The 27,171-nt window shown below is 46.8% G+C and overlaps 1 protein-coding gene and 1 long non-coding RNA gene across 2 annotated transcripts in view; one reads left to right on the top strand and one right to left on the bottom strand.

Annotated features, from left to right (window-relative positions):
• On the top strand, positions 1-20,066 carry LOC109307751. Its single transcript, XR_002100353.1, has 3 exons — positions 1-32; positions 18,893-18,895; positions 19,984-20,066. It is a non-coding gene; the product is annotated as an uncharacterized LOC109307751 (long non-coding RNA).
• Positions 19,867-27,171, bottom strand: part of ATP5A1 (ATP synthase, H+ transporting, mitochondrial F1 complex, alpha subunit 1, cardiac muscle) — a 10,187-nt gene continuing 2,882 nt past the window's right edge. Inside the window, exons 3-12 of the mRNA XM_019531816.1 lie at positions 26,699-26,868; positions 25,946-26,119; positions 25,680-25,846; positions 25,383-25,531; positions 22,903-23,054; positions 22,547-22,771; positions 22,354-22,461; positions 21,188-21,332; positions 20,644-20,794; positions 19,867-20,078 (exon numbers count right to left, since the gene is read on the bottom strand). Of these exons, the coding sequence (XP_019387361.1) occupies positions 19,997-20,078; positions 20,644-20,794; positions 21,188-21,332; positions 22,354-22,461; positions 22,547-22,771; positions 22,903-23,054; positions 25,383-25,531; positions 25,680-25,846; positions 25,946-26,119; positions 26,699-26,868 (1,523 nt within the window). The 3' untranslated portion in view covers positions 19,867-19,996. The remainder of the gene's footprint in view (positions 20,079-20,643; positions 20,795-21,187; positions 21,333-22,353; positions 22,462-22,546; positions 22,772-22,902; positions 23,055-25,382; positions 25,532-25,679; positions 25,847-25,945; positions 26,120-26,698; positions 26,869-27,171) is intronic.

The raw sequence follows: 27,171 nt of genomic DNA, 5'->3' as shown, positions 1-27,171 counted from the left end.
AGGCAGTGTCTGAATATACAGCACCTAGCACAGTGGGGCCCTGATTTCAACCAGAGGTTCCAGGTGATGACCCTGTTAAAAATAATAACCACCAGCTCCCAGCTACAGTATCAGAGCCCACGCTGGGGACCTTCCCAACAGTCAGGAAGGCTTTTCAAGAGGGTCTTCTCCAAGTGACCCGGGGTGCCAGGCTAGTGCCAGGCGGGTCCTTGCAGTGTTTGATGCTGACTTTTAATATGTAGAGAAGCAGAGTTGCGCACCCATTCACTTGCTGTCCCGGGGGCAGGTTAAGCGGGTGTCCGTGGCACCGTTTCAGAAAGGAGGTGGCAGAGGCAGAGTTGCTAAGAAATCGAAGTAAGTCGCAGAAGGAGCATCTGAGCTGAGATTAGACTCCAGGGGCCGCTTGCAGTCACTCTCCTCCCCAGTCAATTGGCAATGTTACTCTTTTGCTGTTCTTCCATCCGGCCCATTGGGAGAAAAGTCCTAGTCAAGCTCTTCAACCAGTAGTCAGTCATCCCTCCCTAGCAAGCTCCAGTGATCAAGTCACCTCCATTTACATTTTCCAGGTGCCACGAGGAGAGGGGTTGGGAGCAGGCTGATATTTCTTGGTCGCTAAAAGTGGTCGGATCCTGAAGTCTGCATAAGCCCAGCCGGGCATTATGACTGCATTAATCAAATGGGGATGCTGATGGGTAGATGAAGTAAGAGACTTGGCCAGGGTCACCCAGAGAGTGAGTGGCAAAGCCTGGAGCAGAACCTGCATCTCCTGAAGCCAGATCTGCGTCCTATTTTCACACATCATCTGCACACACACCTGGGACAGGTGCATTTGGGAAACAATCAGTCTGTCTGTACCCTCAGCGTTCATTGTTTTTCCTAGAGCCTTTCACTCCTCCCCTTCCCCCAAGCACTAGGCGAGACTCTTACCTGCATCTGTGGTGCCATCACCTTGCAGAGAGTTTTCTCCAAAGGGACAAAGCTGCTCCAGAAGAAGTCCATGTCTCCTCTTCTCTCGGTGCCTGCCAGCTCTGAGACAGCTTCCCAGCTAGCAGATCCAGTGGGACGGGTAGAGACATGTGTACTGGCAGGACCTGCTCTGAAGGAAAGAAGTAGGAGGGGCACCGCAAAGAAAACACTGGCAGGAGACATATTCTGGGAATGTGCTCTATTGAGAAATACCTCCCCAGAGAAACCCAGGGGAACAAAACGGGGCACCCACATAGTCAAGTCCCAGAGCAAACCATACACATGGGACACCACGTACTGCTCTTCTCCACGTGCAACTTCTGGCTCTCGCGCAGGCAAGCTGCATAGTTTTGAGTCAAAGATTGCATCTTTCTGTACCTCGGTTTTTCCTACCGGAGAAATGGGTGCAATGACATTTTCTTGCTTCCCCAAAGAACTCAGTTCATCTTTATAAAACACTCTGCAGAAGAAAACCTTTCTGATACCATCTTCAGAAAGGAGGAGTCATTGTGTCAGCCTCCAAACTGGGGGCATTCACCTAGTTCCTGCCGATGCAGCAAAACTTATCTGCCCGAGTCTTCTTTCCTCGTTGAAAAAACCTTCCCTCTGGAAGACAGACACTTGCAATGCTCCTGTCCTTTCTGCTCAGCAAACCCCAACCAGCCAACCAGAAAACGAAAACGAGGGTAAAAACCACATCACCCAGCAGAAGGCTTAATCCCGAAGGGAAGACGTGCCAGAGAGGCCAGGATGTCCACCAGCTACTTTGCTATGTCCAGCAGAAGAGCAAAACTCACTACAGAAAAAAGAGAAGCAATTACATTCTCCCAGGGAAGAAGAGAAAGGGGACAAAAGAGCAGGATGCTTTTTCCTGACTCTCAGGTTTGCTTTGCACATGGATGCTGTGCTACTATAACTATTTGAGTTAGGGGGTGCTAATTTTGACCAAAACATTTCCATGGGTGCAACCCTTTGTGTGAATGTATTATGCTGATATTAAAGCATCCGGCACTTAAATACTCCACGTGGGAGTAACTTATATAAATATCACTGTATCTGCATTACCCAAGGGGTGTATTCCTCGTGCTACTGATCTAGCGCGTGGCTTACAACATTCCTATGAAGGAAAAGCGGGGAGAGGCTCAGTTAATGGCATAGTAAAGCAACCCTCAGGTTGCAAAGACAAGGCCAGGGGGTTGCTCCAAAGTCCACTGAAGTCAGTTTGTATTTGGGGTCTCACTGGATTTAATACACCATGCCAACCTCAAGAGTACCTAATTTAGTTACCTAAGCCCCTGTGTGGCCATATACTGAAAGGGCCTGAGTGTGTTTGGCTCCCACAAATCCCACCGAGGTCACGGGAGTGGAGGGTCTTCAGTACCTCTGCAGATCAGGCCCTGTTTTTACCGAGGCACCTGGATTTGCTTGGTGAGAGTATGAATAAGTGTCTGCAGTATATATTTTTAGGGAAAGTGTCTCTATGACATGAAGAAGATGAAGGTTGAAAGAGTCCCATTAGTGGAGCCCAGCTGATAACCCACAGCCCCCACAAAACCCTTTTTGCCGGTCGTGCTGAATGCCTACCCTCGTCCGTGCATCCACACACCTCCCTCTGGTACCCACCTCCTTGCAAGCTAATGTTCCCGGCACAGGAGCAAGGGGATGAATCCTTGGGCATGTGCTACACAGGAGGTCAGAGCAGAGGCTGCAGGATGGTCCTCGATGGCTTTATCATCTAAGATTTCCTGTGCCTGCTCTTCCCATCAGCCCAGCCACGTCTCCCAGTGCTTCTCCTGGTCCTCTGCATAAACTCTGCCTGCTCCAGCAGCACTGATTTGGTCAGGTAGGGCATATCAGCCACATCTCCAGGGGCTCTGGTTTGCAGGAGAGACTGCTTTCCTCTATCCTCAGCCTGCCTATTTTCTTCTAAAAATGTATTCAGTGCATGGGACACATAGAGCACTCTCCCCTAAGAGAGGATCTCGCATCCCAGGATACTGTGAAGGCTGCTACTGGGATATGCGGGGAGGCACTTGGTCCTCCCTAGGTCTCACAGGCTCCCCTTTCCTGTGCTGAAGGCCCTGGCATGTCTGCGACTCCTGTAGGAAAACCTGGCTGCTATTCATAGACTATCTCATTTGTTTCCTGTCAATAAATAACCTGTGGTCGCCTTTTCTGTGACATTCTGGACTTTGAATTTATTGAACCATCGGTAGGACTGCCCTGCCTCTCCGCTGTGGGTAAGGCATGTGCAGTTTCAAGGGAGTGGATGCCACCGCTTGGACACTGGGTTGGTTATGGAGAACTAGCTCTGGCTGCATCCACAGCGTAACTACACAACAGTGCAAGAAACGAGACTCATTTTTCCTCCCCATCACCCCTATGGCACGATTAAAGGATATCAACCCTCAGCCAGAGAGAGGCAGGGATAGAGGGAAGACCCAAGTTGCACCAACCCTTGGAGCACAAGGCAGTGCTCTCGGGGGGCCCAGATCTGTGCCTTCTGCAATGCCCCTAGGCAGATGGATGGTCCTTCCTGACCTGCTATTTAAGAACTAGGTGCATTGCAGTCCTGACATATAGGAGCACAGAGAAGGGCACCCATGGGCAGGGAGCACCCCAAGGGTGAACTCAACACATCACCTCCTTTCACCTGCCCCATGTGTTGGCCATGGGAGCAGCGGTGGCATGGACTGTCCTGCCTGGGGGTATAGCAGTGGATGGGCACCCTCCGGAGAAGTATCCTGGGAGTCATTGCAGCTCCTCCAAGTATCTCACCAACAGAAAACCCCGCTCTCAGGTATGGTTCAGACAGAGTCTTAGGTCTGAGTTGAGTCACCTCTCAGCCAACTCAAACCATAAATGCTGCTGCCTCAGAGAGGTCTCTCTGCAACGCCGCCCCTTGCTGCGGCACTTGGTGCACGTAACCTAGTGAGCGGCTCATTGTCACCCACAGACCACACTTCGTTTTTCCATCTGAGATCAATATAACAGAAGTCTTCACATTCTTGATCTGTATCGAAACACGAGAGAACCAGACAGATGGGATCTGCTTGTGCAGAGTATGTTGTAAAACAGGCCCTCCAGACAGCGCTGGATTTCCCAGTGTCTTTTGTTATTTGAGCAGGCATGAGCCAACTGCGTGGTGTGTGCGACTGTGCTTGTGGTCAGGATTATATCTTGCCATAATTTCATGCACTTCCTCTTCATACTTGCTGTGGGCTGTATTAGTTTTTTTTTTTTTAATTTGGTCCATCTGGTCCATGAAGTTTGGTGTGTCTGGTCCCCGTCTGTACGTTTCAAAGAAAATGTCCAGATTTTCCAGGACAATCCCAAATTGTAGGGTTGTGCCTCAGCGTTCCTAAGGAATGCCTCAAACAGGACATTCGCCCCAAATTTTAAAAAAATAAAATGTCCCTAGATTGGCCGATCTGACCTCTTTCCAGAAAAGTCCCACACTGTCCTGTGGAAAATCAGCAGCATCTGGTTGCATGTGGCACCACACCAACACAGCTAGACGGCTTCTGGTTTGGAAGGTAGCGATGGTCTGCCTCCCGTGCCTGACGCGAGACAGCCAGGCTCCCCCAGAGCTGTACCAGCCATACTGTGGTTACGCTGGGTGCAAGTGAGAGTGAAATAAGCCGTTCCTGCTTCCGGAGGTCGGTGGAGGGTCCTGGCTTTTGTCCCCTCAAAGCTGGCCACTTTAAGCAAAGGTTGACTGCTCCTCTTCCGGCCCTGATCCAGCCCCAATGAGCAGACTCCCACGGAACGGAGGAGCAAAGGACTGGAAGGGATCTCCTGGGTCATGGAGTTCGCTCCCTTGAGTTTGCAGCTATTCATTTGCTCAGAGAATCCCCGAAATTGCTGCTTCATACACCCACACACACCCACAAGGAACAGCAGCCAAAAACACCCTACAACATGGCATGGGGAAATGAGAGCCTTGCCAATACCCTGTCACTGCAACGACAGGGAAGTCATTAGTTGACTTCAGAATGACCTGGATCCGACTGTTAATGTGGAGCCATAATGATCGTGCTGTAGGTAGGAGGAAGGTAATTGTTACAGGCAAACAGGCAGGCGCTAGGGTTCTCTTCCTTTCTCATCTACCACAGACGGAGTCTGAACTGAGCTAAGTTGCTTAACCTTGGCTAACTTGTCTATCCAGTGAGGGTCACAGGGCTTTCCTCTCTTGGCGGTGCAAGCTTTCGTCATGTCTCATGTGTGCTGAGGTGTATGTGTGGGAGATTGTCCCAGTGAAGAGTGCAGGACTGGGGACTCTGTCATCTGCTGAACAGCGTCACTGGAGCCTTGTTGGGTCGTTGATCAGGTTCAGCAAGACAAAGCGGGACTGCCTCCTTGGATGCATATACGTGAGCCCAACTCAGACAGGAACTTCCCCTCTGACATAACTCTGTTCTTGGTAGCAGGGGGGCGGCTATCATGTATAGAGGCTAGGGACAGACATTCAAAAAGCCGGAGCCTGAATTGATTCAGTCTTTGCGGGTTAGCCTAATCTGGCTAGGCTAAATCACTTGGTAACCGCTCAGACATGCCAGACATGCAGGCACATGCCTGCAGTGGCTCAAGCTAGAAGCCCAGGGTGCTAGAGCAGCCCTCCCTTCCCTTCCACAGGGCTGAGCTGAGGCGGGGCATGGCCAGGCCCCGGCAGGACGCTCTGATTAAGGAGGGGTTCCCCCACCCTGCTCCTGACCAGCCCAGCAGGGAATTGATAACAGTGCTTATCACCCCTAACTCAGTGTTTGTCACCCATCAGAAAACAAAGCCTCTCTCCATTGGTTCAAGCTCTCAAACTGTTTTTTCTAGGAAGGAACCAGTCTCCCACAGCACGGACCGTAGCCAGCATGTGGTCTGCTAGGGGAAGCCAGGCAGATGCCGGAGCTGCAGCCAGTGAGGAGAGGGGATGGGATGGCCCTGCTATGGAGCCGAGGGCAGAGCCCTGCCAGCCCAGAGAGCATGCCTGGATGCCAGGGGAGTCTGATTTAACTTCAACCAGCAAGAGGTCTGGGACAGGCATTGCATAAACCCAGGGCTGTCCCAGGGTGAGGGCGAATTGGGGCAAGCGCCCCTGGGCCCTGCACTTTGGGCAGCCCCATGAAGCCGGGTGGAGCGGCCGTGACGACTCCATGTTGCCCCGGCTTCATGTCCGGCTGCTCAGCGCACCCCCCGCCCTCACCACCAAATCTGCTGCCGGCTTCCTCGCATCCAGAAGTGAGGCCTCGCACAGCCTGATTTGCCCTGGGCCCTGCACCCTGCTCAGATCGTCTCTGCATAAACCGGTTTGACCCAAATCGGTTAATGTCTGATTCAGCCAGGTTTACCTCAAACCAGTTTCGGCCATTTTCAAACTGGTTGATGTGCGCTGAACATCTGTTCTGTTACAGGTTTAATCCAGTTTCTGATCGCTTAAACCGGTTTATGTGTAATGTCTGTCCCTAGCCAGAGTATCTGGGGCAGCTTTCACCATTGCTACTGCTGCTGAGACGACACACATCCTGCTTTCCACAGGGTGGAAGAGGCCCCTTGTATTTCACGTTAGCTTCCCGACCCAAAAGCAACTCCTCTTGTTTCAGCTACATCCATGTGCCAGGAAAAGGCCTTTGAATGTTTACTGTTAAACAGAAACAGGATCCCTTATCTGTGCCAGGTGCAACCTGAGTGCGTAGTTCTCCCTCCCGGCTGGGCTTTCCAAGGGGAAGGTCACTGAACTGGAAAGCGCTCTGTCTACTGCATTCATGCTGATAGGGACTTGACCTTCACTGCTTTCCCTGCTCCTGGCATCGTACAGCCCCGTGCACCTATCTGTCTCCTTCTACCTGCTACTCTCAGCTTCCTGCTGAAAACCGAGCCTCTCTTCAGATGCATCTTTCCTCCTATCCCCCATTTGCCCAGCTTACTAGTAATCCCCACAGCCTCTCCAAATAAAAGTGATTTTATTTTTTTATTTTTTTTAAGCAACACTTTTATTTTTGGTTTGAAAAACAGCTCGTTCAAAATGGTAATATGTACAAATAATAGCCCTAGGATCATAAACATTTTTTGACCCCTTCTGCCATTTTCTTCTGCGATTCTGGGTTTCATTTACTAAATCCCCAGTGGTAAGGAAAATGAAAAATGTTGACATGAGAAGGGAACCCATTGTAAACCCTGAGAGACAAAAATAACTTCCTTTTTTTTTCCTCCGTTTTTCAAATACTTGTGTTCATCGGGCACTTGACTTGTTTGCAATGCAAACTTTCTGGGGCAGGGAATAAGACTTAGCAGCAGCAGTAAAACTGGATATTACAGTTACGGGGGAGCTTGAGGGTCCAGCAGACAAATCCTTCCTGCCCTGGAAATCCTAATACACAAGGTGGCAAGCGGATACATGGGACAGCGTTGCCTATCCCCCTAACTGAAGGGTCTAAGTAAAACAATCCAGTCTGCTGTGACATTGCTCCAGGCTGCCATCCAGACATCAATGCTATTGACTGTGAATATTAAAGTGATAACAAGCTTGGGAGCAGAGGAATGCAAATTGCGCAAACCCTCTTGGGTGGGGATATTTAATGGGAGACACTTGCTTTACAAGTCTTTTAATTCCCTTCATACTTCCTGGGCTGATACACTCTGAAACAAAGAAGGGACCCTGAAAGCCAATCTGGGCAGGTGGTTTCTAGCTGTCCCGGCTACGGAAAAGTTTGCTAACCAACAAGAAGGCCCGCGGAGCCCAAACTCAGGCTTGGAAATTGCTAAATCCAGTCTGTGCTGCTGCATCTTTTGCTAGCAAAAGACAAGCTGAGAATATGTGGATGCCTTCCCCACTGGGAGCTTCAGGTTACTGTAACAGCTCTTGCCTATGAAGCAATCTTGGTCCAGTACTTTTCTAGTTTTGTAATTACAGTTCTCCTGAAAAACTTCTGCTCTCTCACTTCCCTCATCAACCTTTTAAAGGCTTGCTTGTATTTCTCTTTCCTCCCTTGTCTCCCCAGCTCCTTCCATGCTGCTTTGTCTCCCTCTCCATGGGTCCAACTAGGACTGCTAAGGATAGGAAACCACGGGGGAGCGAGCTGCGCATGGGTGGGAGAACAGAGGGTTGTGGCATGCAGTTCCTGATCTAAGGCTGATTGTGGCTGTGGCTTTGGGCAAGCCTCCATCTGCCCACATCTCCCAGGTTTAAAACAAGCTCTCACATTGGGGGAGCACAAGTGTTAACACATGAAGAGAAGCATGGGGAGCTGGACTAGCAAAGTTTGTCCCTGCTGAGAGGGGAGGTGAGCTGAGCAGAGGCATAGCAGGGCAAGTCTGTGCCCCGGGACAGCACCAGCGATTGTCGTGCTGATCAGCATTGACGGCTGCCACTGAAGTGACGCTGATTTTGCACCCCCCAGAAAGGCAACGCTCAGGGTTGCTGCCTTGGTCACCCCCCACCCTTACTTACAACTATTGGAGCTGAGAATGACATCAAAAGCCTTCTCGCCCCAACTCTGCGAGGCCAGGAGTCACCCAAAAGGGCCCTGGGAAGGTACCCAATGCAGTGCTCGGGTGCTCCGGCTGAGGTCAGATAACTGGCACATGCCCAGGGCTGCTCAAAGGCAGATACTTTGCCTCATTTCTGGGGTTTGGCAGGAGAGTGAGTGGGCAGGGCCTGCTGCGTGGCCACGATCTGAAGCCCAGCACAGCGGTAAGGCAGACCTGCCTCTACAGACCACTGGGAAATACATGCTGTCCTCTGAAGCTATTCTCATGAATTTGCAAAAATTGCTGAAGCTGACGGAAGCTGTTCCAGGTCGGGTATCCCAATCCATCACTCAAAAAAAAAAAAAAAAAAAGGATGAGAAACCAATTAAAATATGCCACTTTGAAAAACCCAGCATGAAACCCAGGCTGAGGACAGAAAAATCCCATGCACCGGTGCAGGCTGGGGCTGACTGGCTGGGCAGCAGCTCTGCAGAAAAGGACCTGGGAGTGACAATGGACAAGAAGCTGAATGTGAGCCAGAAGCATGCCCTTGTTGCCAAGAAGGCTAACGGCATATTGGGCTGCGTTAGTAAGAGCGTTGTCAGCAGATCAAGGGCAGTGATCCTTCTCCTCTATTCAGCACTGGTGAGGCCACATCTGGAGTCCTGCGTCCAGTTGTGGACCCCCCACTACAGAAAGGATGTGGACAAATTGGAGAGAGTCCAGCAGAGAGCAGTGAAAATGGTTCAGGGGCTGGGGGCCATGACTTCTGAATAAAGGCTGAGGGAACTGGGCTTTAGTCTGGAGAAGAAAAGACTGAGGAGATTTAATAGCAGCCTTCAAGTCCCCGCAGGGGGGCTGCAAAGAGGATGGAGCTGGACTGGACAGTGGTGACAGATGACAGAACAAGGAGCAATGGAGTTACAGGAGTTTAGGGTAGATATTTCAACTTTAAGGTAGATATTAGGAAAAACACTCTCACCAGGAGAATACTAAAGCACTGGAACAGATTATCCAGAGAGGTGATGGGATCTCCACCCTTGGAGGTTTTCAAGACCCAGCTAGACAAGGCTTTGGCTGGGATGATGTAGCTGGGGCTGGTCCTGCTTTAAGCAGGGGGTTGGACTAGACGTGACCTCCTGATCTCCCTTTTTCCAGCCCTCATTTTCTGTGACTATGAGTTTAAAGCCGTGGGAATTTTCTCTACAGGACAAGGAATGGGGACAGGGTTTTACCCATGGGGATTTTAGTTGTGTGCTGATTTCACCACTGTCTCACTTCCTCCCTCTTGCATCACATCTTTCATGTCTATGTAGGCCTCGTTCTTGCCATGGGATCTGCCCACAGGGGCGAAACCCTGAACTAATTGACTTCCACGGGATTTGTACAGGCTCTGCCTGCCAAGACCAGAATGCAAGACTGGGACCAAAAATAGTGAATGCTTTGGGGCCAGGGCCTCACTTATTATGTTCTCCAGTAAAACTCCCAGGACATTTGGGGTGGGGGTGTACAACTCAATAATTAAAGAAAAGACCGCACGTGCTATTTTGTGATTTACAGGAAACGGAGATGACAACACGTGGATCGTAGCAGCACCATGCAAGTGAGGGACACGGTTATCCACTTTTGGAGCATAACCAGGCCCTTCTAAATGGAGGTACAATTTTGAGGCCTGTGTTCATTGAAGAAACCAGATAAAGACTTCAGTTAAAAATTTCCCTCATTTTCCCACAGAGACAGCTGCATTTCAGTAGTGCATAAACTGGCCTGGGTGTATTCATTCGTACCTAACAGGGGCCCAGCAAGGCCAGGACATTGTCACTAAGGGGCTCTCAGGTCCTCAGAGAAAAGTTCTCGGAAGCAAAAAACTATCAATTACATATTATTAAATGAATAAATTAATTTATACTGGGACGGTTGCTTCAGGGCACAGTGAGGTCTGGATTTGAGGGCACTTCTATCATTTCATGCCCTTGTGTTTCTTTTGTGAACAAGTACTAAAAATGAAGCTTAAAATCCTCTAAAGAAGGCTAGAGGCCAGCCAGGACCTGGAACCGCATGTTCCCGTGCGCAGCCCAGGACAACAACAGAGATGTCTCATTCTCTGCTATCTTTTTGCCTTGGATTATGAATCCCAAGTATTTTTCCAGAAGGGAAGGAGTGGTCTGGTTGCAAAATAGCTTTCCCTTGACTTCAGGGCCTCAAGGGACCCCACAGCCAGATTCAGACTACCCGGGAATCAGAGAAGGCTCTAAATTGCTTTTCCAGATAACGCCACGTTGAAAACGTGTGCAACGCAGCCCTTAGCACTGCTGTCAGCAGCAGATTGCTGGCCTCCAGGCTTGGATACAGGAGATGCTCATCAGACGTGTCCTACCGAGGAAGAATAATTGGGGTTCAAGCTTCCAGCGTCCCGGTCTCCATTGTCCTCGCTGTTACAAGACAGCCTGACTATTGAGACACGGTGGATGGGCTCTACCTTCCCAGACGTGCCCCATGCAAGTGGATGCCACAGCCCGGCAGGGCCCGGGGCAGCTGGTTGATCTGCCTGATTCGGCATCCTGCAAAGATACTAAAGTACCCCAGCTTTGCTGGGATAGAACTGCTCCTCCGCCTAAAAGGTGCTGGCTTTTAACCCTTCTGCATCAGGGATTTTCAGCCAGGGTGCTGCACAGGATAAATTCAGAGATCTCAAATTTAGGGACACAGGTTGTAGCCATGTTGGTCTACTGGCATAAAATATGCAGAACTCTTGGCAGAGATGACATCTTTGATTACAGCAACTAAATAGCTGCAAAAATAAAATAAAATAAAATCCTTTATTTGCAAGCTTCCAGGCACACGTGCCCTTCCTCAGATCTCAAACTGGAATCTGCAGTCAAATTTTTATATATATATTTCTGCCCTGCTGTGGTCGTCTCAGTTTTTTGCAGTGGAAGAATGGCTCTAGTATTTGTCTGTAGTTCAAATAAAAATGAAAGCTCAGAGCTGGCATTTTCTGAGGAAGCCTCAGGTCTGAGAAAGTGGAGAACCAATGCTTCAAATGCACTTTAGGCCCAATTCACTATGCAGACACTGTATTCCTTTGAATACAAGGTACACTTTTTAAAACCAAATGGGTTTTTCCCCCTAAAAATACCCTGCAACTTGCATACAAGTTAAAAAAAAAAAAAAGAAAAAGCTCTCATATGCACCACAGACATGTCAGGTCATGTCAGTGTGCTTTTATTGGATTTTTCTTAAATGAGTGCATCTTGAATTCAATATTTGATATCACAGGACTAGTCTATGTTGCAAGGGATAAGGGACCTGAGCTCTGATCCCTGAGACCCCTCCGCAGGCACATGACTACCATCGACAGGGATGCTGGGGCCAGTGGATTTGAATGCTTGTCACATCACTAATTAGGAGTCCCCTTGGGCCCTACCTCTTATCCCTGCCCTCTACACATCCTCTTCTTCAGCCAAGTGCTCCTTCCATAACTATCTGCATTATGCTAGACTTCTCAAAGGTCCTCTGCCATGCATCAGGGTCCCCCTGCGGTAACATGAAGTACTTTTAAGTGGGACTGAAGCTCTAAAACACTGCCACAGCATGACCCAGACCCCCCTGCTCAAGGCTCTCTCTCCTCTGAGAAGGCCCTGATGTGCCATTTTCCCACAGTCTGATCTCCTATTACTTTCCATGCTGGTTCAAACGCAGGACAGGTCCCAAGAGAGCAGCACATGACTTTTAGGAGTGTGCCAGGACCACATTATACATGCACACAAACTGTGCTGCAGATTATCTCATCAGGAGTACAGACAGATTGATTACCTGGGATGATCTTTGTTTCCTTAAGAAGCATTACTGGAGTTACAGTGTACAATACGGTCATGGTTCAAATTGTCCACTGCCAACAGCTAGCTACTTCCCCCATGTTGCTAACCGAGGTGAACGAATGGAGAACATCTGACTAATTTTATTGCTAGATCTCTGTGTTTCTGATGACTAAAGCCTGCATATGCTTTTGAGACACTGGGTGCATCTACACGTGCATTAATGCACTTTTCCTAATGCACATTAAATTTAGTACCCCCAACGTGAGGTACTACATTAATGCACATTGGGCTGCTCTAATGTGCAATAGCACAAGCACACTCTTTTTAAATGACACTTAATCCTCAGTAGCCTACTTTGCATTAGTGTAACTGCATGTTTTCTTAGATGCCACTTTAATGAGCAGTAAAATAAGCTACTGCTCATTAAAGTGCATGTGTATGCACTGTCTATGAAATTAAAATAATTTTCTTGGTTCTCATCAAATCCAACTTGGGTAATTACAATTTTGGGGGCTCAACTACCTAATGATAGTTATTGGGAAGGGTATGCATTACTTCCTGGCCTCGGCTGTCTTGGAGGGTTGCTATGTGCTGTTGAAGACTCTCTGCATTGTGATCCAAAAAACTGACACTGCAGGTGGATGAAAAAAACCTTATTTGAATAAGTTGATAAGTGGCCTGGGACCCTTTGGGATCCTCTACTTCTTCTTCTCATGTCTCTAAACCATAGTTGACCTGTTACACATGCTTGTTGTGCTGCTTTGTTTACTGTGCTTGGTGAGGTCATTCAAGCAGTAAGCATTGCAGCAGACATTGCATAGTCTGAGGCTTTGCTGCAGTCACCAGTAGTTGAACCAATTGCATAGCCCCAATTCTTTATTAGTTCCTTGGAGTGTCTGACTCAGGTGTGTAGGCAGTTGAGCTACAAACCATGGCAAAGGTGGCAGTAAGCCCCTGGTGGTTAAGATTCAGCTGCTGGAATATCTACTGAGATGAAAGTCACCATGCAAACTGAAGAGTCATGTTATGCTGCAGTCAAACATGGAGAGAGAGATCCTGTCCCAATTGATCTTCCTCCTCTTGGGACTACCTGCTCAGAGGACTCTGAAGAGAGGTGAATACCTGATCCAGCACCGTTCTGCTTCAATTAAAAGTTTCATTTCGAAAGCACTGTTCCTGGTGGAGGGAGCTGGAGGTGGAGGTGGGCTCCGTTCCATGGGGCTGCGAGCTGCTGGGCCCGGCGGCTTGCAGCCCTGTGGGGGGAGGCGTCCACAAATCAAACCGTCCACTTGCCCCCTCAAGTTCCTCCCCGTGGCCCCGCACAGTTTACTTCAAGAGACCAGTGTGTCCTCTTCCCTCGGAGAACTAAAAATATGCCAGCCTGGTTCCAGTTCTGCTAGGTGCGAGACAGGCAAGAGATGAGATCTGCCTCTCAGGGCATGTGACAGCTCATAGAAATTCAGGGCTGGGCTAGTGAAGCAAGGAAGCGTTGAGTCTAAATGCGTCACACAGTGAACAGAGCACATCTCCTGCCCTTGCTGAGAAGATGAACTCTGTGAACTGCAACGTCTTTTCCATCCCTGATTTTGCTGGCTGGCGTGATGTCACTTGCTCGTTCCTCTCTCTTGGACTGTGCTGAGGTCTCCTCCCCTTTTTTAGGAAGTTTCCAGTCATTAGATTTTCAATCCCATAACCCTGAGACAGGGAAATGACATGCTAAAAGTATTGGAGGAACCGGGGACTATGGTCAAGGGGATCCCCCAAATCTTGCAAGGGCAATTACTTTCCCCCCATTACCCATTTTGCAAGGAGTTAAAATGCAGGGATTAGAATTGTGGTGAAATCCCCTTTTTTGGCCCTTTAACATCAGGTGATGAGCTGCACAAAGAGCAGAGATTATTAGGTCTAAGGAAATACCTTAACTGGATGGCACAGAATCCATTGTGAATAACACACCAGGAAAATGACTTCTACTAATATAACATGCCCACCTCTGGAATGGAGCCTGACAGCTGCTTAGCAGCATGGGGCAACGCCACAGCAGAGTCGGGCAGGATGCGAAGGACAGCAAAGCCACTAGAAACTCATTTCAGCAGACAGGAATTGCCCAAACTGCACAAGCTTGCAAGTGACAGCGAGTGCAATGTGCTCGCAACTCAAGCGCGCTCACTCAGACCCATGCTCATCAGCAACTGAAAAAAATTCCAACTGGTTACTACCACTTTTAATGCAAGAGGGAAGTCGCATGCTGCTTAGTGGGTTATCAGTGGCTCGGGTATTAACGGTTCTCTCTCACCAGCTTAAATGTGGCATTGTTCGGGTGACCCATTCTGAACCGTTCTACCTTCCCCACATGCACCCCACCCTGATGCAGCACCCAAAATTTTTAATAAGGGGCTCCCAGAAAATAAATAAAATCCCTTAAAGCCAAAGGTAAATACCGTAAGACAAGACAGGGACACTCAGAAAGGCGTGAAGGACTATTTTTCTGGCCATTATTTAAACAGCAGCTCAATTGTAAGCAAGGAAGGAGATGCTACCATTTCAGATATGTTCCTTTGTAGGGCACTATCCTCGTTTGCAAAAGCAATGCTGAACACCACAAGGATCTGGGATGGAAGGAGCTTTGCATCCTTTGTGATAGCAATCACTACCATAACAGGAGGAGCATGCTGCTGTACAGGTTGAAGGGGGAAGATGGGAGTGGTTCCAATGCTCGCCTCTCCTTTAAAAACCACTTGGGTTGTGGTGAAACTACAGGTCAAAAAAAGTTCTGTGCAGAATGGCAAAAGATCTCAGGAATAATGTGGTTTAGTTGTCAGGGACACAGATGTGGTGATTTTGGTGTGAACTAAAAAAAAAATAAAAAAAAAAAATAATATGGCGTATGCTCATGAACTGGCCTCTTTACAGAAACTTTGCCCAGGAATTGGTAGACCCTGTGCTCCTCTCTCACCTGATACATATGGCACTTGTTTGTTGCTATAAAAAGGATTGCCCGAATGTAGGCGTTTCATGTTTTCTAGGGTCGGAAGGGACCTGAACAGATCATCAAGTGCGACCCACTGCCCTGGGCAGGAATGAGTGCTGGGGTCATAGTACCCTGGCTAGATATCTATCCATTGGCAATAGCATACCTGGCAAGTTCTGCTGCTTTCCCCCCTCACAAGCAAACTCGAATCAGTGCTGCCAATCAATAAGTCTCTGTATTCAAGACTAATGTAAATCCTCAAGATAATTATGAGGAGCTGTTTATCATGGCGGTGCCTAATGGCCAACAGACACCGTAGCTGTGCTAAGCTCTGTACTTGTGCAGTGCCTACCATGTACAGACAGGACAGACACTGTGATGCAAGAGGAGGATACACAAGCAAGGAGAACACTGTAATAGCAGCCACTGTGTTATGTTTAGGATTTCCCCCTCTGGCCCCTCTTGAACTTGGGTATTTGTTTCCCAGCCACCTTACCCTGAATTCAGTAAGTCTGTGGCCAGAGAACAGGCTTTGAACTGTACAACATGACTCACTGTGGACACCAATCGGTGAACAGGGAGAAGAGCAGATCAAAAGGGACAGTTCTGTGCTCAGCTGTTAGCATCTCCTGTACTTTGGAGGAGATCAGTAAATCATCTGAGCCACAAAGGGCAGGAACTCCCATTGGAGTGCACAAGGCAGGCACAGATTTTGGTCAGCCACTGATGAATCAAGGCTGCTACCACACAGTATTAGTCAACCCAATCCCCAATACTGCGTTAGACTCAAGGCCCCCCTCCATAAAAAACTTATACAGATTGAGTGGTACCCAATTTCAAAAACCAGTTCATTTACTATCATGCTTACCTCCTTGCAGGGGGGGTTAGGCAGAAAGCAGCCAAGCAGGAGAGCCTCAGCCTACCCATATCTACTTATCTCTTCACACCTCTTGTCTCCTCATACTTCCTGCTATACACCTTTCAAAGGATCTCCTAGTTGAGAAGCCTTGCCCAAATAGCACTGCACATTGCTGGAAAAAAATGTTATCTTAACCAACTGGCACCATCATGCGGACAAATCATCTCATTACAATTCATATCACTCCCTGCTAAATCTTTCAGCCGTTCTTTTTACGGCGCTTAGCAGTTAACATCTACTTTACTCACGTGGTCCCCATACAGATGGGGAAACGACCAGCTTGCCCCAAGGTACATGGCAGTGGGAGAGCAGAGCTGACGAATTTAAGAGCATCTGACTTTTACTTTAATGCCCATTCTTATCATAACCCAACGAACACTTGGCATACGTACACACACATTACTTATTTGTCTGCAGTGCCTAGGAGCCTGGGTCTTGGACCAGCTGCTGTGCAAGTATAAATAAAAAAAGTTTCTTTGTACCTTCAGATTATGAGGAAACAAAGCTTAGGCTTACTTGCTCTGTGGATACCCCCTTCGTGGGCCGGACAGTTCTGTTTTATTGTCTTTGCCCCCATCTACACTGGGGAGTTCTGCCAACCTAGCTTTCTGGCAGAACTGTATCCACACAGCAGGCTTTGCCAGCGGATGACAACCAGCAATTGCTGCTGTTCAAGAAAACTGGGGAACACCTGGCAGCAGGAACTCTCTTCTGTACAGCAAAAAAAACCAACAGAAGCCCCCAAAGCAAATACAAAGCAATGGGGAAAGAATCTAGGAGTAAGGCTAGAGCACTAGACCCAGTGCTCCAGCCTTACCTCGCTAGAGACGTGCTACCTCACTGTATGGTGCACTACAGCAAGATAGCAAATCACACAGGTCTACACATGATCGCCAGCTATGTCGCTGTAGTGGCGCACTCCCCACTTGTAGCAAGCTGCTACAGCAGCGTAGCGGGGAAATCTAAATGTACACAGCCTGAATGGCACAGTAGGGATGGTTACTGCACTGTGCTTTAATACTGCCAAAAAGAAGTACTAAAGCACAGCACAGTAACAAATCACCATACGGAGACATGTAGATGCGTCCAATGATTGAATTCCCTTTACTAATGACTTCCTAGGGATACTGAAACATTTGCAAGCAAGGGGAATACAGTAGTTGCCATCACATTGCATTAGCACCTGCCAAGTTAGCAGACTTCCATGCTACTAAGTAGCACTATGTATTAGATCTAGCAGATGCATTCAAGAGGCAGGGATTGTTGTGGACAATGTGTTTTATTGGACCAACTGCAGCTGGGATACACTTGCAAACTTGTCCAAGTCTAATGCAATGCATTCCTCTTCAGGTCTCTTGCTAGCAACTCAAGTTACTACTTCACCATAAAATAGGCTTGACTCATCTTCAGTCCATAAATATTCTGGAATTCACAACTGAGACACCAAAAGTAAAGCAACGTTTACATCATTGATGCAGAACTAGGACACTTAAGAGCCCTTAGAGGCGTCCATCAAGTGCTAAAATAGTAGTACTGATACCAGACATCAACTCCCCTTCAGCAAAAGTATTTACAACTTTCAGTCTGGAGTCAGATGCTCCAACCTGTACATTTGGTCTTAAGTATTAGCTCTGATCTTGATTCAGGTTTGGAATCCTCCTAAGAGGGATGCCTCCAGCCCTTTCTTTCAAGACCTGAAGTCTGGAACATGCCTTCTATCTAGTAACAGAAGTGCAAGTTTAGGTTAGGATTTGCCCGTGATTGTAGGGCTGAGTCCTCATCTTTCTGCCCTCGCTGGGAGAACTCAAGCCAGGAGCATCTATTCATCCTAAAAATCAGGAAAGAAAAATTCAATGCTTCCTTTTGAAGCAGTTCTAGAGAACAGTTACACAAAGTAGGTTAAGGAGGCTGTAGCCAAAATTATCAGGCCCATGGAAGCAGGAAAACTAACCCAGGTTCCAATTGATAATCTAATGATCAAATACCATCTTTACCTGAATCCAAGACTACTTCAGAATAAACACAACTCTCCAATAATGATTCTAGACATGGAAAATGTTATAATTGGATTCTAGGCATGGAAAATTTATAGTAGACTCATCTTAAAATTCACTCCCCTCCCCACCCTAACCCACTGCAGCAGAAATCCAAACAGTGGCAAGGAAGCAATGGTTCTGACCCCCACCCCCACCATTGCAGCCTGCTCTGCCTGCCACCCCTAATGGGATCAAACCTTTCACCATTACTGCCTGACTAGGGGCCAAAGCCTGTATCTGCTCTGTAGCAGAGAAGTCAGACCTGCTGGGTGGAGGCAGCCGTTATGGGAAAGGAGATGTTCCGGGGTCTGCAGGCAGAAGCTGAACTCTGACTTTGACCCAGAGCTTGTGCAACAGCAGCCACCTGCCCCTGCACCTTATATTCAAATCCAAGACAAGGGTCCTCCTCCCCCATTCAACATAAATGAAAGGGGGATGGGACAGACAACTATTTACTCACATCTGAGATTAGGTTGTCACGCAAAGTGGAACAGCTCCAATGAAAAAAGCACTCCTCCTTGCACCCTACCCCCAGCCAATAAAGAAAGATGCTGGGAAATAGGATTCAAGTAGGGAAGGAAAAAGAAGCCTGGATCCTTCCACATCCCACTGTAGTATGACAATGACTGGTTGGGAGGGCACATCTCCTGCACCATGTGCACGTCTCCAAACAACCCAGCCAGGTGGACCCTAGGGGATGCTGCAGTCAGATACTTAGTTGGTGCATAATGGCACTAAACATGGGCCAGATACCCAGCTGCATGGCAATATTGAAGTCTCTGTGCTAGGCATGTATAAGAGTAGTTTGTTGGCTGGGGAAAAACTTTATTCAAATGTTGGAAGTACCACCCCCCCCGCCACACACACACACAGGGCTGGATCACCATAAGGACCCCAACCTATAGTCCAAAATTAAAACAAAGTTTAGTTCCAATAATTACCTTGCTGAATTATTTAAGTAGTTGAAACACCTTTGTTATTTCAGGCTCAAGTTTACTGAGCTAAACAAAGCTGAACGATACCCAAAGTTTTTTAAAAAGAAAAGTTTGCTACAATATTGCCCAACTGAATCAAGGTAGCCTTAAAATATTAACTTCAGTTTTTTTAAATTTTACCTCCTGCTCTTTAGTTTTGTTATTCAACATCCCCTCCCACAGAAGAGGGAGGTTGTTCAGCATTCGAATGCTGAACAGGTGCTGAAGCTAGCTACTTCCACACTGTTCAACTCCTACCTTCAGTTAGTACTGCTGGCAGTACGTGCAGAGCAATTTTTTCCTTCTAGGAAGTTATGGAAGAAACAAGTGGATTTTAGAGTACTCTGTTTGCACTTAGTTTCCTACTGCATGCCCACTGAAGCTTGCGCTATATGTTTACACACAGTCTGTGAAAGGCACATGTGCAAACCCTTTCTGCCTTCCATGAGAAATCAAGCATCCCACTACAGAGACTCTACTTGTATTAAGGTGAGCATAAACCAAGAAGTCTTCATATTTGGTATTCTGATACTAGGGACAGCATTTTCCTTTTGGAAGCAAGCATGATTTAAAATCTAAACACTTAGACAGGAACACCAACAGAAACAGAACTTTGGTGAAAGTTGGGGTATTCTGGGCATGAGACATCCGTCTAATCATGTCATGTCAATTAAAACAAATCCTTAAGTGAAGCTAAGTGTTAATTAAGACTAGACTATTGAAGCTTATGTACATGGAACATTTTATTCAGCAAAAACCTCTGTACATGTGGAGTCACACATACTTTAAGTCTCTAGAGAATGGAGCTGAGCACTAGACGATGATGGCATATTAGAACAGTCAAGAATTTATGCTTCAAAAGTAGCCAGGAAGTTCGTAACTATTTCCTTCAGCTTAGCTTCTGTTTGTTCAGAAATCTTCCCATCAGTTCTGTTGAGAGACAGATCCAGGTGCAGCAGTAAGTAAGAAAGAAGTTTTAACTAAACAGTTTGCTAGTTTAGACCCAACTAGAGAATGGCGATAACTCCCAGTTATTAAGGCATCCAACTGCTAGCTAGCAATGAATTAAACAAGCTTCTGCAAGAACACAGGAAGCTGTACACTTTGAATTGGCATCTCAGTGGAATTTGTATACAGAACAGGGACTAGTGGGGCATGCATCTGAAGCCAACCTTGTCTAGGGAAAAAAATGGAGGACTCCTGTATACTTTAGTTTTCGTTGCGTTTTTTTGTTTTAAGGTGTTCTTAGCAACACAAGAGCTGAATTATGTCCCAGTCAGACTGGGGGGGGGGACAGCACGCAGGGAAACTTCATTAACTGGATACATTAGGTATCCGCCCAATTGGTAAACCAAAATACAGACTAGAAGAAGTCTGTGAAGATCAACACAGTAACAAACACCACAAATCAAAAGCTGACTTAAGGAGCTAGATTCAGCTCCTCATTTGAAAGGTTTTCCAAAATCAAAACGGGACACCAGACAGACAGTCTTACCTGATTGTGGCAAGGAGGGCCTGATGCTGGCTCAGGACATGGGCCAGGAAAGCACTCTCAAATTTGGTGATTTTGCTGGGCTCCAGTTTGTCCAAGTGGCCTCTTACACCGGCATAGATGACTGCAACCTGCTCCTCAATGGCCATGGGGACTGCACAAAAACAAAGCAACTTGAGTTCACCTAGATTACTCACCTCGAGGGCATTCTATGTCCAGCAAAATACAAGTAAATAAAGTTGCTGGGGTGTTTGTCACATCTACCTTAGAAGGATCACAGAGCAGAGCATGCAGTCTGTGTTTAGCCTGTTCATGTTTACTCAGCTGTCACTGTTGCTGCAGACAAATTGATCCATCAGTTCCTATGGCCTGCCAGACAATTAGAACTACAGGGCGGCCAATAGGAAACGGTAGCTGACGAGTCTCCGAACAGTCAGAAGTAAGACTTCTGATGTCACCAGCCCAGGGTTCTGCAACTGGCATAACTGCCTACAGAGCATCTCATGTTCTCTGATTAAATGGGTACATAAGTGAAAGTGAACCTCACCATACTGTCCTTGTTTGAGCAGCTCAGTTAAACGAACACCACGATTCAGCAGCTGTTGAGTAGCAGCATCCAAGTCGGATCCAAACTGAGCAAAAGCCGCAACTTCACGATACTGAGCCAACTCCAATTTCATGGTACCAGCCACCTAAAATGCAAGAGAAAATGGTTCTGTATAGTGTTCTCAAGCTCCTGCTTTACAAGAGGCCTAGGAACTACTCAAAGTCGCCTGCTACTGCTCAACTATAATGGGAGCTCAGTAAGTTTCACTTCTATATAAAGCATGCACTCATTTTATGCATTTGGAACTGCTGCTCTATTCCAGGTTTTTTGTTTTAGAGAACTATAATATTCTGAAGCACATCCAAGCACCAATACAAGTTTGCTACTCTACAGATATGACTTCAGACCCCTTCCTACAGATGGAAAGGATGTTTTTAGCCCTGGAAACTGCATACCAATTGAAGTGGCAAGGATGGTAGTTCTTTCAAGCAGATGGCTGCATCCTGATGTACACATGAGGCAAGTGTAGGAAGCAAGCAGAAACACAGACGGGGAGAAAAAGAGAAAGAGAAGAGAGAGGAGGAGCTGGGCAGCACTTTCAAGTTCTGTAGCTTTGTCGCTTTCTTGCATGCTATGGTTATTTAAAAAGTCAAAAACTAATGCTCTAAAAGCTAGTATTAGATTTGCTAACTCCAGTCCTGCTCCGATCAGGCCTACAAGCAGGCAATATTTTATGTGCGTGTGCGTGCACGCGTACATACACATACACACACACACACACACACACACACACACACACACACTGTTGCCTGCTTGTAGGCCTGATCAGCGCAGGACTGGAGTTAGCAAATCTAATGCTAGCTTTTAGAGCATTAAGTTTTCAACTTTTTAAATAACCACAGCATGCAGGAAAGCCACATGTTATGGTTGACTCCAGCAAATCCCCGTGTAGTGTTCACAAGCATAGTACTAAATCCCCTTCTAGAAATTCTGCATTAGCATATCTAGGAAGTCAACAGTCACATGTTTAGTCTTAACCAGAAAGACAACACCAAAGGGAGAAAGAGGCATAAAATACAAGACTTCAAATGGGCAGGGGAGACGAGAACCTGTGACTCTTACCCGACTGCTTGCTGCCTTAGAAAATAGTACTGTTTCATTCTCACCTGCTTCATAGCCCTAGTCTGGGCAGCAGAACCTACACGGGACACAGATAGACCAACATTGATTGCAGGTCGGATGCCTTTGTAGAATAGTTCAGTTTCCAAGAAGATCTGCAGAAAACAGATTGCCATGGTTAGCTTTGTTGACAAGACTGAGGCACTCGAAGTAAGCAAGTTACATATTCTTAAAGACTACCTGTCCATCAGTGATGGAGATGACATTAGTTGGAATGTAGGCTGACACGTCACCAGCCTGAGTCTCAATGACAGGAAGAGCAGTCAGGGAGCCACCTCCAAAAGCATCATTCATTTTGGCTGCTCTCTCCAAGAGACGGGAGTGCAAGTAGAACACATCACCAGGGTAGGCCTCACGACCAGGTGGGCGCCGCAGAAGCAGAGACATCTGACGGTAAGCAACAGCCTATATAATACAAAGAAGCCTTTAGAAGAGCAGACAGTTTCTCCAGACTTCAGTCTATAAAAGTTTTGATGCTTTAAAAAATTGCCTATAGTCATCCAAAGTCATCTTCTTTAACTAGAGTGTTGTCTAACCTGTTTAGATAAATCGTCATAGATGATCAGTGCATGTTTCCCATTGTCTCTGAAATACTCTCCCATAGAGCAACCAGAATAAGGGGCCAGGTACTGAAGGGGTGCAGCATCTGAGGCTGTGGCAGAAACCACAATCGTATACTTCATGGCATCTAGAAGACATTAAGAGAGAAAAATGTCTGTAACTGTTTAGTAACCTTAGACACTTCCTTCCAGTTACATATAGCAACATGAATGACTTGATAGCTAAGGTCTTATCACAAGACTAAACTAGCTGGTAAAGGCAGGAGGGCAACTCAATTAGCTACTTCTAAGCAGAAAGCTACGTAGTGTTAAATCCAGTCTTGGCTGGGATTTAGAAGGCTGCATTTAACTAGAGCCTATGGGGAGCTTTTAAAAATTCTCTTTAAAAGCTTAAGAGTTGCCTAATTTGACCGCAAGATTCATATAAACGAACTAATGTTTGGCCTCAAATCTTGGTGTTATTTTCTCCTGAATGGAGGAAAATAAAACCCACTGGACTTATTATGGTAGCAAAACTTCAGTCCTAGCTGCAATTCTCCTTTTTCATAAGTTTTCAGTTTATGACAAACTAATGTCACAACTGACTGAGTTTTTTTTTTTACTCAAATACATACAAGCCAAGGGACTCATTTGGGAAAACACCAGAATAATGGAATTTCTCAGCTTCTGCACAAAACACACATAAATATCACTCCTAGAGTACCACAAGAATGCTGCAGGGCAGCAGTCTTTAGGCCATGGACCAGAAGCAACTGTGGACCAGCAAACTGCACTCCAGAAGGTGACCAGCATACTGTGGAGCGGCAGCCAACCCTTCTTTATATTAAAAGGGTTGGCTGCCAGTCTGCAGTATGCCAAATCACTTCTGCACTTCCAGTCTGGCAGCCAACCCTTTGCAACCCAGCAGTTGGGAACCTCTGCTGTTCAGCACCAGTATGTCTACAACACTCAAGTTCAGATTCTAGTCTGCTCTGCCAGGCACCGAGGCCATAATGCCTTATTACATATTTGAGATCCATTAGATATAGGCTTCCTCTCCCCCGCACCAGTAAAAGTAACCTCTAATCTAATTTCAAATGCAAGTAAAAAAAAGAAAAAGAAAGCCACCACACTGACCCAACCTCTGTTGTCTGGCGACCAAGTGCCTTTCCTTAACTTTAGCATCCCCATCCACCATTTCATTATTACACCACTGAAGTTACTTTGTACAACCTCTATTTTTACAGTTGAATTTCAGACAAATTTAGCGTTTATGTTTACTTCTGAGGTGAATGTATCCTAAAGCATAAACTGGAATTGAAGTTCTTCCCCGCAATTAGTTATTAAGTATAGTTCTGCTTTGGAAGTGATCAATTCAGTAGTATTCTAGAAGCCTCAAGCCTGCTCAACCAGGTAGTTTCAGAAGAAACTTGCTGATTCAATTTAGAAGATCTGCTTGGAGAAATATCAAACTATTCTCATGAATCACCACAGAGGTGCACCAATAAAAAAACCCCCCAAAACTGATCCTTATCATATCAGTACTAATAAAAGGAACATTGATATTATTGGCAATTGGCCTTTTTTTGCCCGGTGTAGCAGATACTGTCACTGACAAACACCTTTTGCACATATGCAGCTGCATGCATGCGCGCAGCCAGGAATGTAGTGCAGCAGCTTGGAGAGCAGCTTTGGGCCAGTAAGGGGATGGGGATGGGGGGGGGAGGGGGGCCGGTCAAGGCCCCCCCACAGTGAGAGAGGGAGTGGGGCTTGGGTAGGAGCAGGTGCTGGCCAGCTGGGGCAGCGAGCGAGACAGAGGCAGCAGCTCATCTTGAGAGCATGGGGAGGGCAGGTGGCTCCCCACCACACATGCACCCCTGGAGAGAAAGCGTGGGGGACATATGCACGTGCCTCCCAGGTTTGTGTGCAGGGCAAGGGCAAGCTGCCCGCTGCGTGGCCTCTTCCTGTTGTGGGGGGAAGAAGGTTGCCTGGGCAAGGCCTGTGCATGGGGAGAACAGTGGTAGTGCTGCGGGGGGGGCTGCCCGCCCTCCCTCCCCACACATCCCTGACAAGCCATCTACAGCTCTCACAGCCAGCCCTGGCTGAGGAGCACCCATTCCTGCCACACTCCCTCCCTTACCATGTGGGCTTGGATCTGCCCCACTCACACCCCTTCCCTACAGGCTTACTACTGACTGGACACTGGTTTCCAAGCTGCTGAGCTGCACATTGAGAATTAGAATGGTATGGGCTGATACAGCTCATTAATAATTGGCCATCAGCATCAGCCAAAAAGTCTTTAAAATTGGTGCACCCCAAACACCAGTGGGTTATCAAACAAGCAGAGTTCCACTCTGTGCCCTCCTGTTCCATTTGTTGATCAAGTTACTTGTGTTAGGGGACTGAAGGAAGGAGATTCAGTTTTATCCTGTAGCTTCCTTAAGTTAAGTAATTTCAGTGTCTTCAGCTTTTTGTACCTGCATCAGTCAGCCTCTTTACCAGCTGGGCAACAGTTGATCTCTTCTGACCAATGGCAACATAGATACAGTACAGTTTCTTTTTCTCATCAGTCCCATCATTAAACCGTTTCTGGTTGATAATTGTATCAATAGCAATTGCGGTTTTCCTGGAGAAAAACAACAACAAAAAAACCACACTCTGCTGGGTCTACCCGAAAATGTTCTCCAACTGTTACCATGCCTCCACATTTAAGAAGAGTGTCTGAATATGCAAACGTCAAGTATCAACAGCAAAATGCCCTTGCAGTGTCTTACCCAGTCTGTCTGTCACCAATGATCAATTCACGCTGGCCACGGCCAATTGGCACCAAGCTATCCACAGCCTTGATACCAGTCTGCATAGGCTCACGTACAGATATCCTGGGAATGATCCCAGGGGCCTTCAGACCAACTCTCCTACGCATCTTGGAAGTAATTGGACCCTTTGGGGGGGGGGAGAAAAGTAAGTAAAAACATCTCGTTTCCTTTCAAAAAGTTTCCACAACACAATTTCAGAGGGAGCAAGTTTGTCTGACACTTACCTTTCCATCAATGGGATTACCCAATGCATCGACAACACGGCCCAACAGTTCATCACCAACTGGAACATCTACGATGGCGCCAGTCCTCTTCACAATGTCCCCTTCCTTGATCAGCCTGTCATTACCAAACACGACAACACCAACATTGTCGGGTTCCAAGTTCAGGGACATACCCTTTTAAGAAAAGAAAGGCAATATCAGCAAGTAAAGGGATATAACCAGGAACAGGCCTATCCAAACATGTTATTCAGCCATCAGAAAAGACTACTTTTTTTGCAGTGTGTTCAGTATCTGTTAAGGAATTACTACTAGCAGTAAGTCAAAACTGTAAAATTTTTTGGGCCTGCTCCAAAACAAGGTGACAAGTCATTTTTAATTCAAAAGAAGTGGCAACAAGCAGTTTTAGAAAAGCCAGGGAACTCTTTTCTTTTAATAGAGTTTGTGCGACTGTACTACTTTGACAGCACTGCTCCGTTTTCAAATTTCATTGTGTAAAAAAGAATAAATATTGCTTCCTGGGAAGACGCATCGAAGACATTTACTTTCTAAAAATTCGCAATACTCCTTCACTTTAAAGTTCTAATAGTTTAATATCAGAACAGATCTACAGAACTCAAAACAAGGAAAACACAACGAATTCTCTGCTATCCTTTAAAAAGAAGGGACTCAGCATCTAATGTAGCTTGTCTTCAGAGAATTGCAAAAATAAGTTCCAATGGTGAAGAACCACAAGAAAGAACTATTAAAATTTACCTTCAGTCCAGAAGAAAATTCCACCATTTCTTCTGCCTGAACGTTCCTGAGGCCGTATACACGGGCAATACCGTCACCAATTGAGAGCACACGCCCAGTCTCCTCCAGCTCAGCAGAAGTGTCAGCTCCCAAGATACGTTCCTCAAGAATAGAGGACACTTCAGCAGTGCCTATCAGGCAAGACAAATTTTAGATGAGAGTTGAATTTGCTAGATAATTATAATTAACACAAGCTTAAAAGACAACTGTATCTAGGATCTTGATTAGCATATGGATTTAAATATAAGACAAGTTTGCCAGGATGAAAGGTAGCAAGTTTCCCTGCTCCTGCAGCCAAGAAGGGACTCTTATTAGCCAATATCTATGTTTCTGCAAGGCAGCACTGTGATGTTAAAAACCAAAAAAAGAAAGCAACCAATCTGAAAGTATTAGGAGCCTCTTAGCTCACAAAGAGGGAAAAAAAAAAAAAAAAA

This window comes from Crocodylus porosus, unplaced genomic scaffold (genome assembly GCF_001723895.1).
Source record: "Crocodylus porosus isolate Cpor-Errol unplaced genomic scaffold, CroPor_comp1, whole genome shotgun sequence".
NCBI lineage: Eukaryota > Metazoa > Chordata > Crocodylia > Crocodylidae > Crocodylus > Crocodylus porosus.
This window is presented reverse-complemented; position numbering and strand designations above follow the sequence as displayed.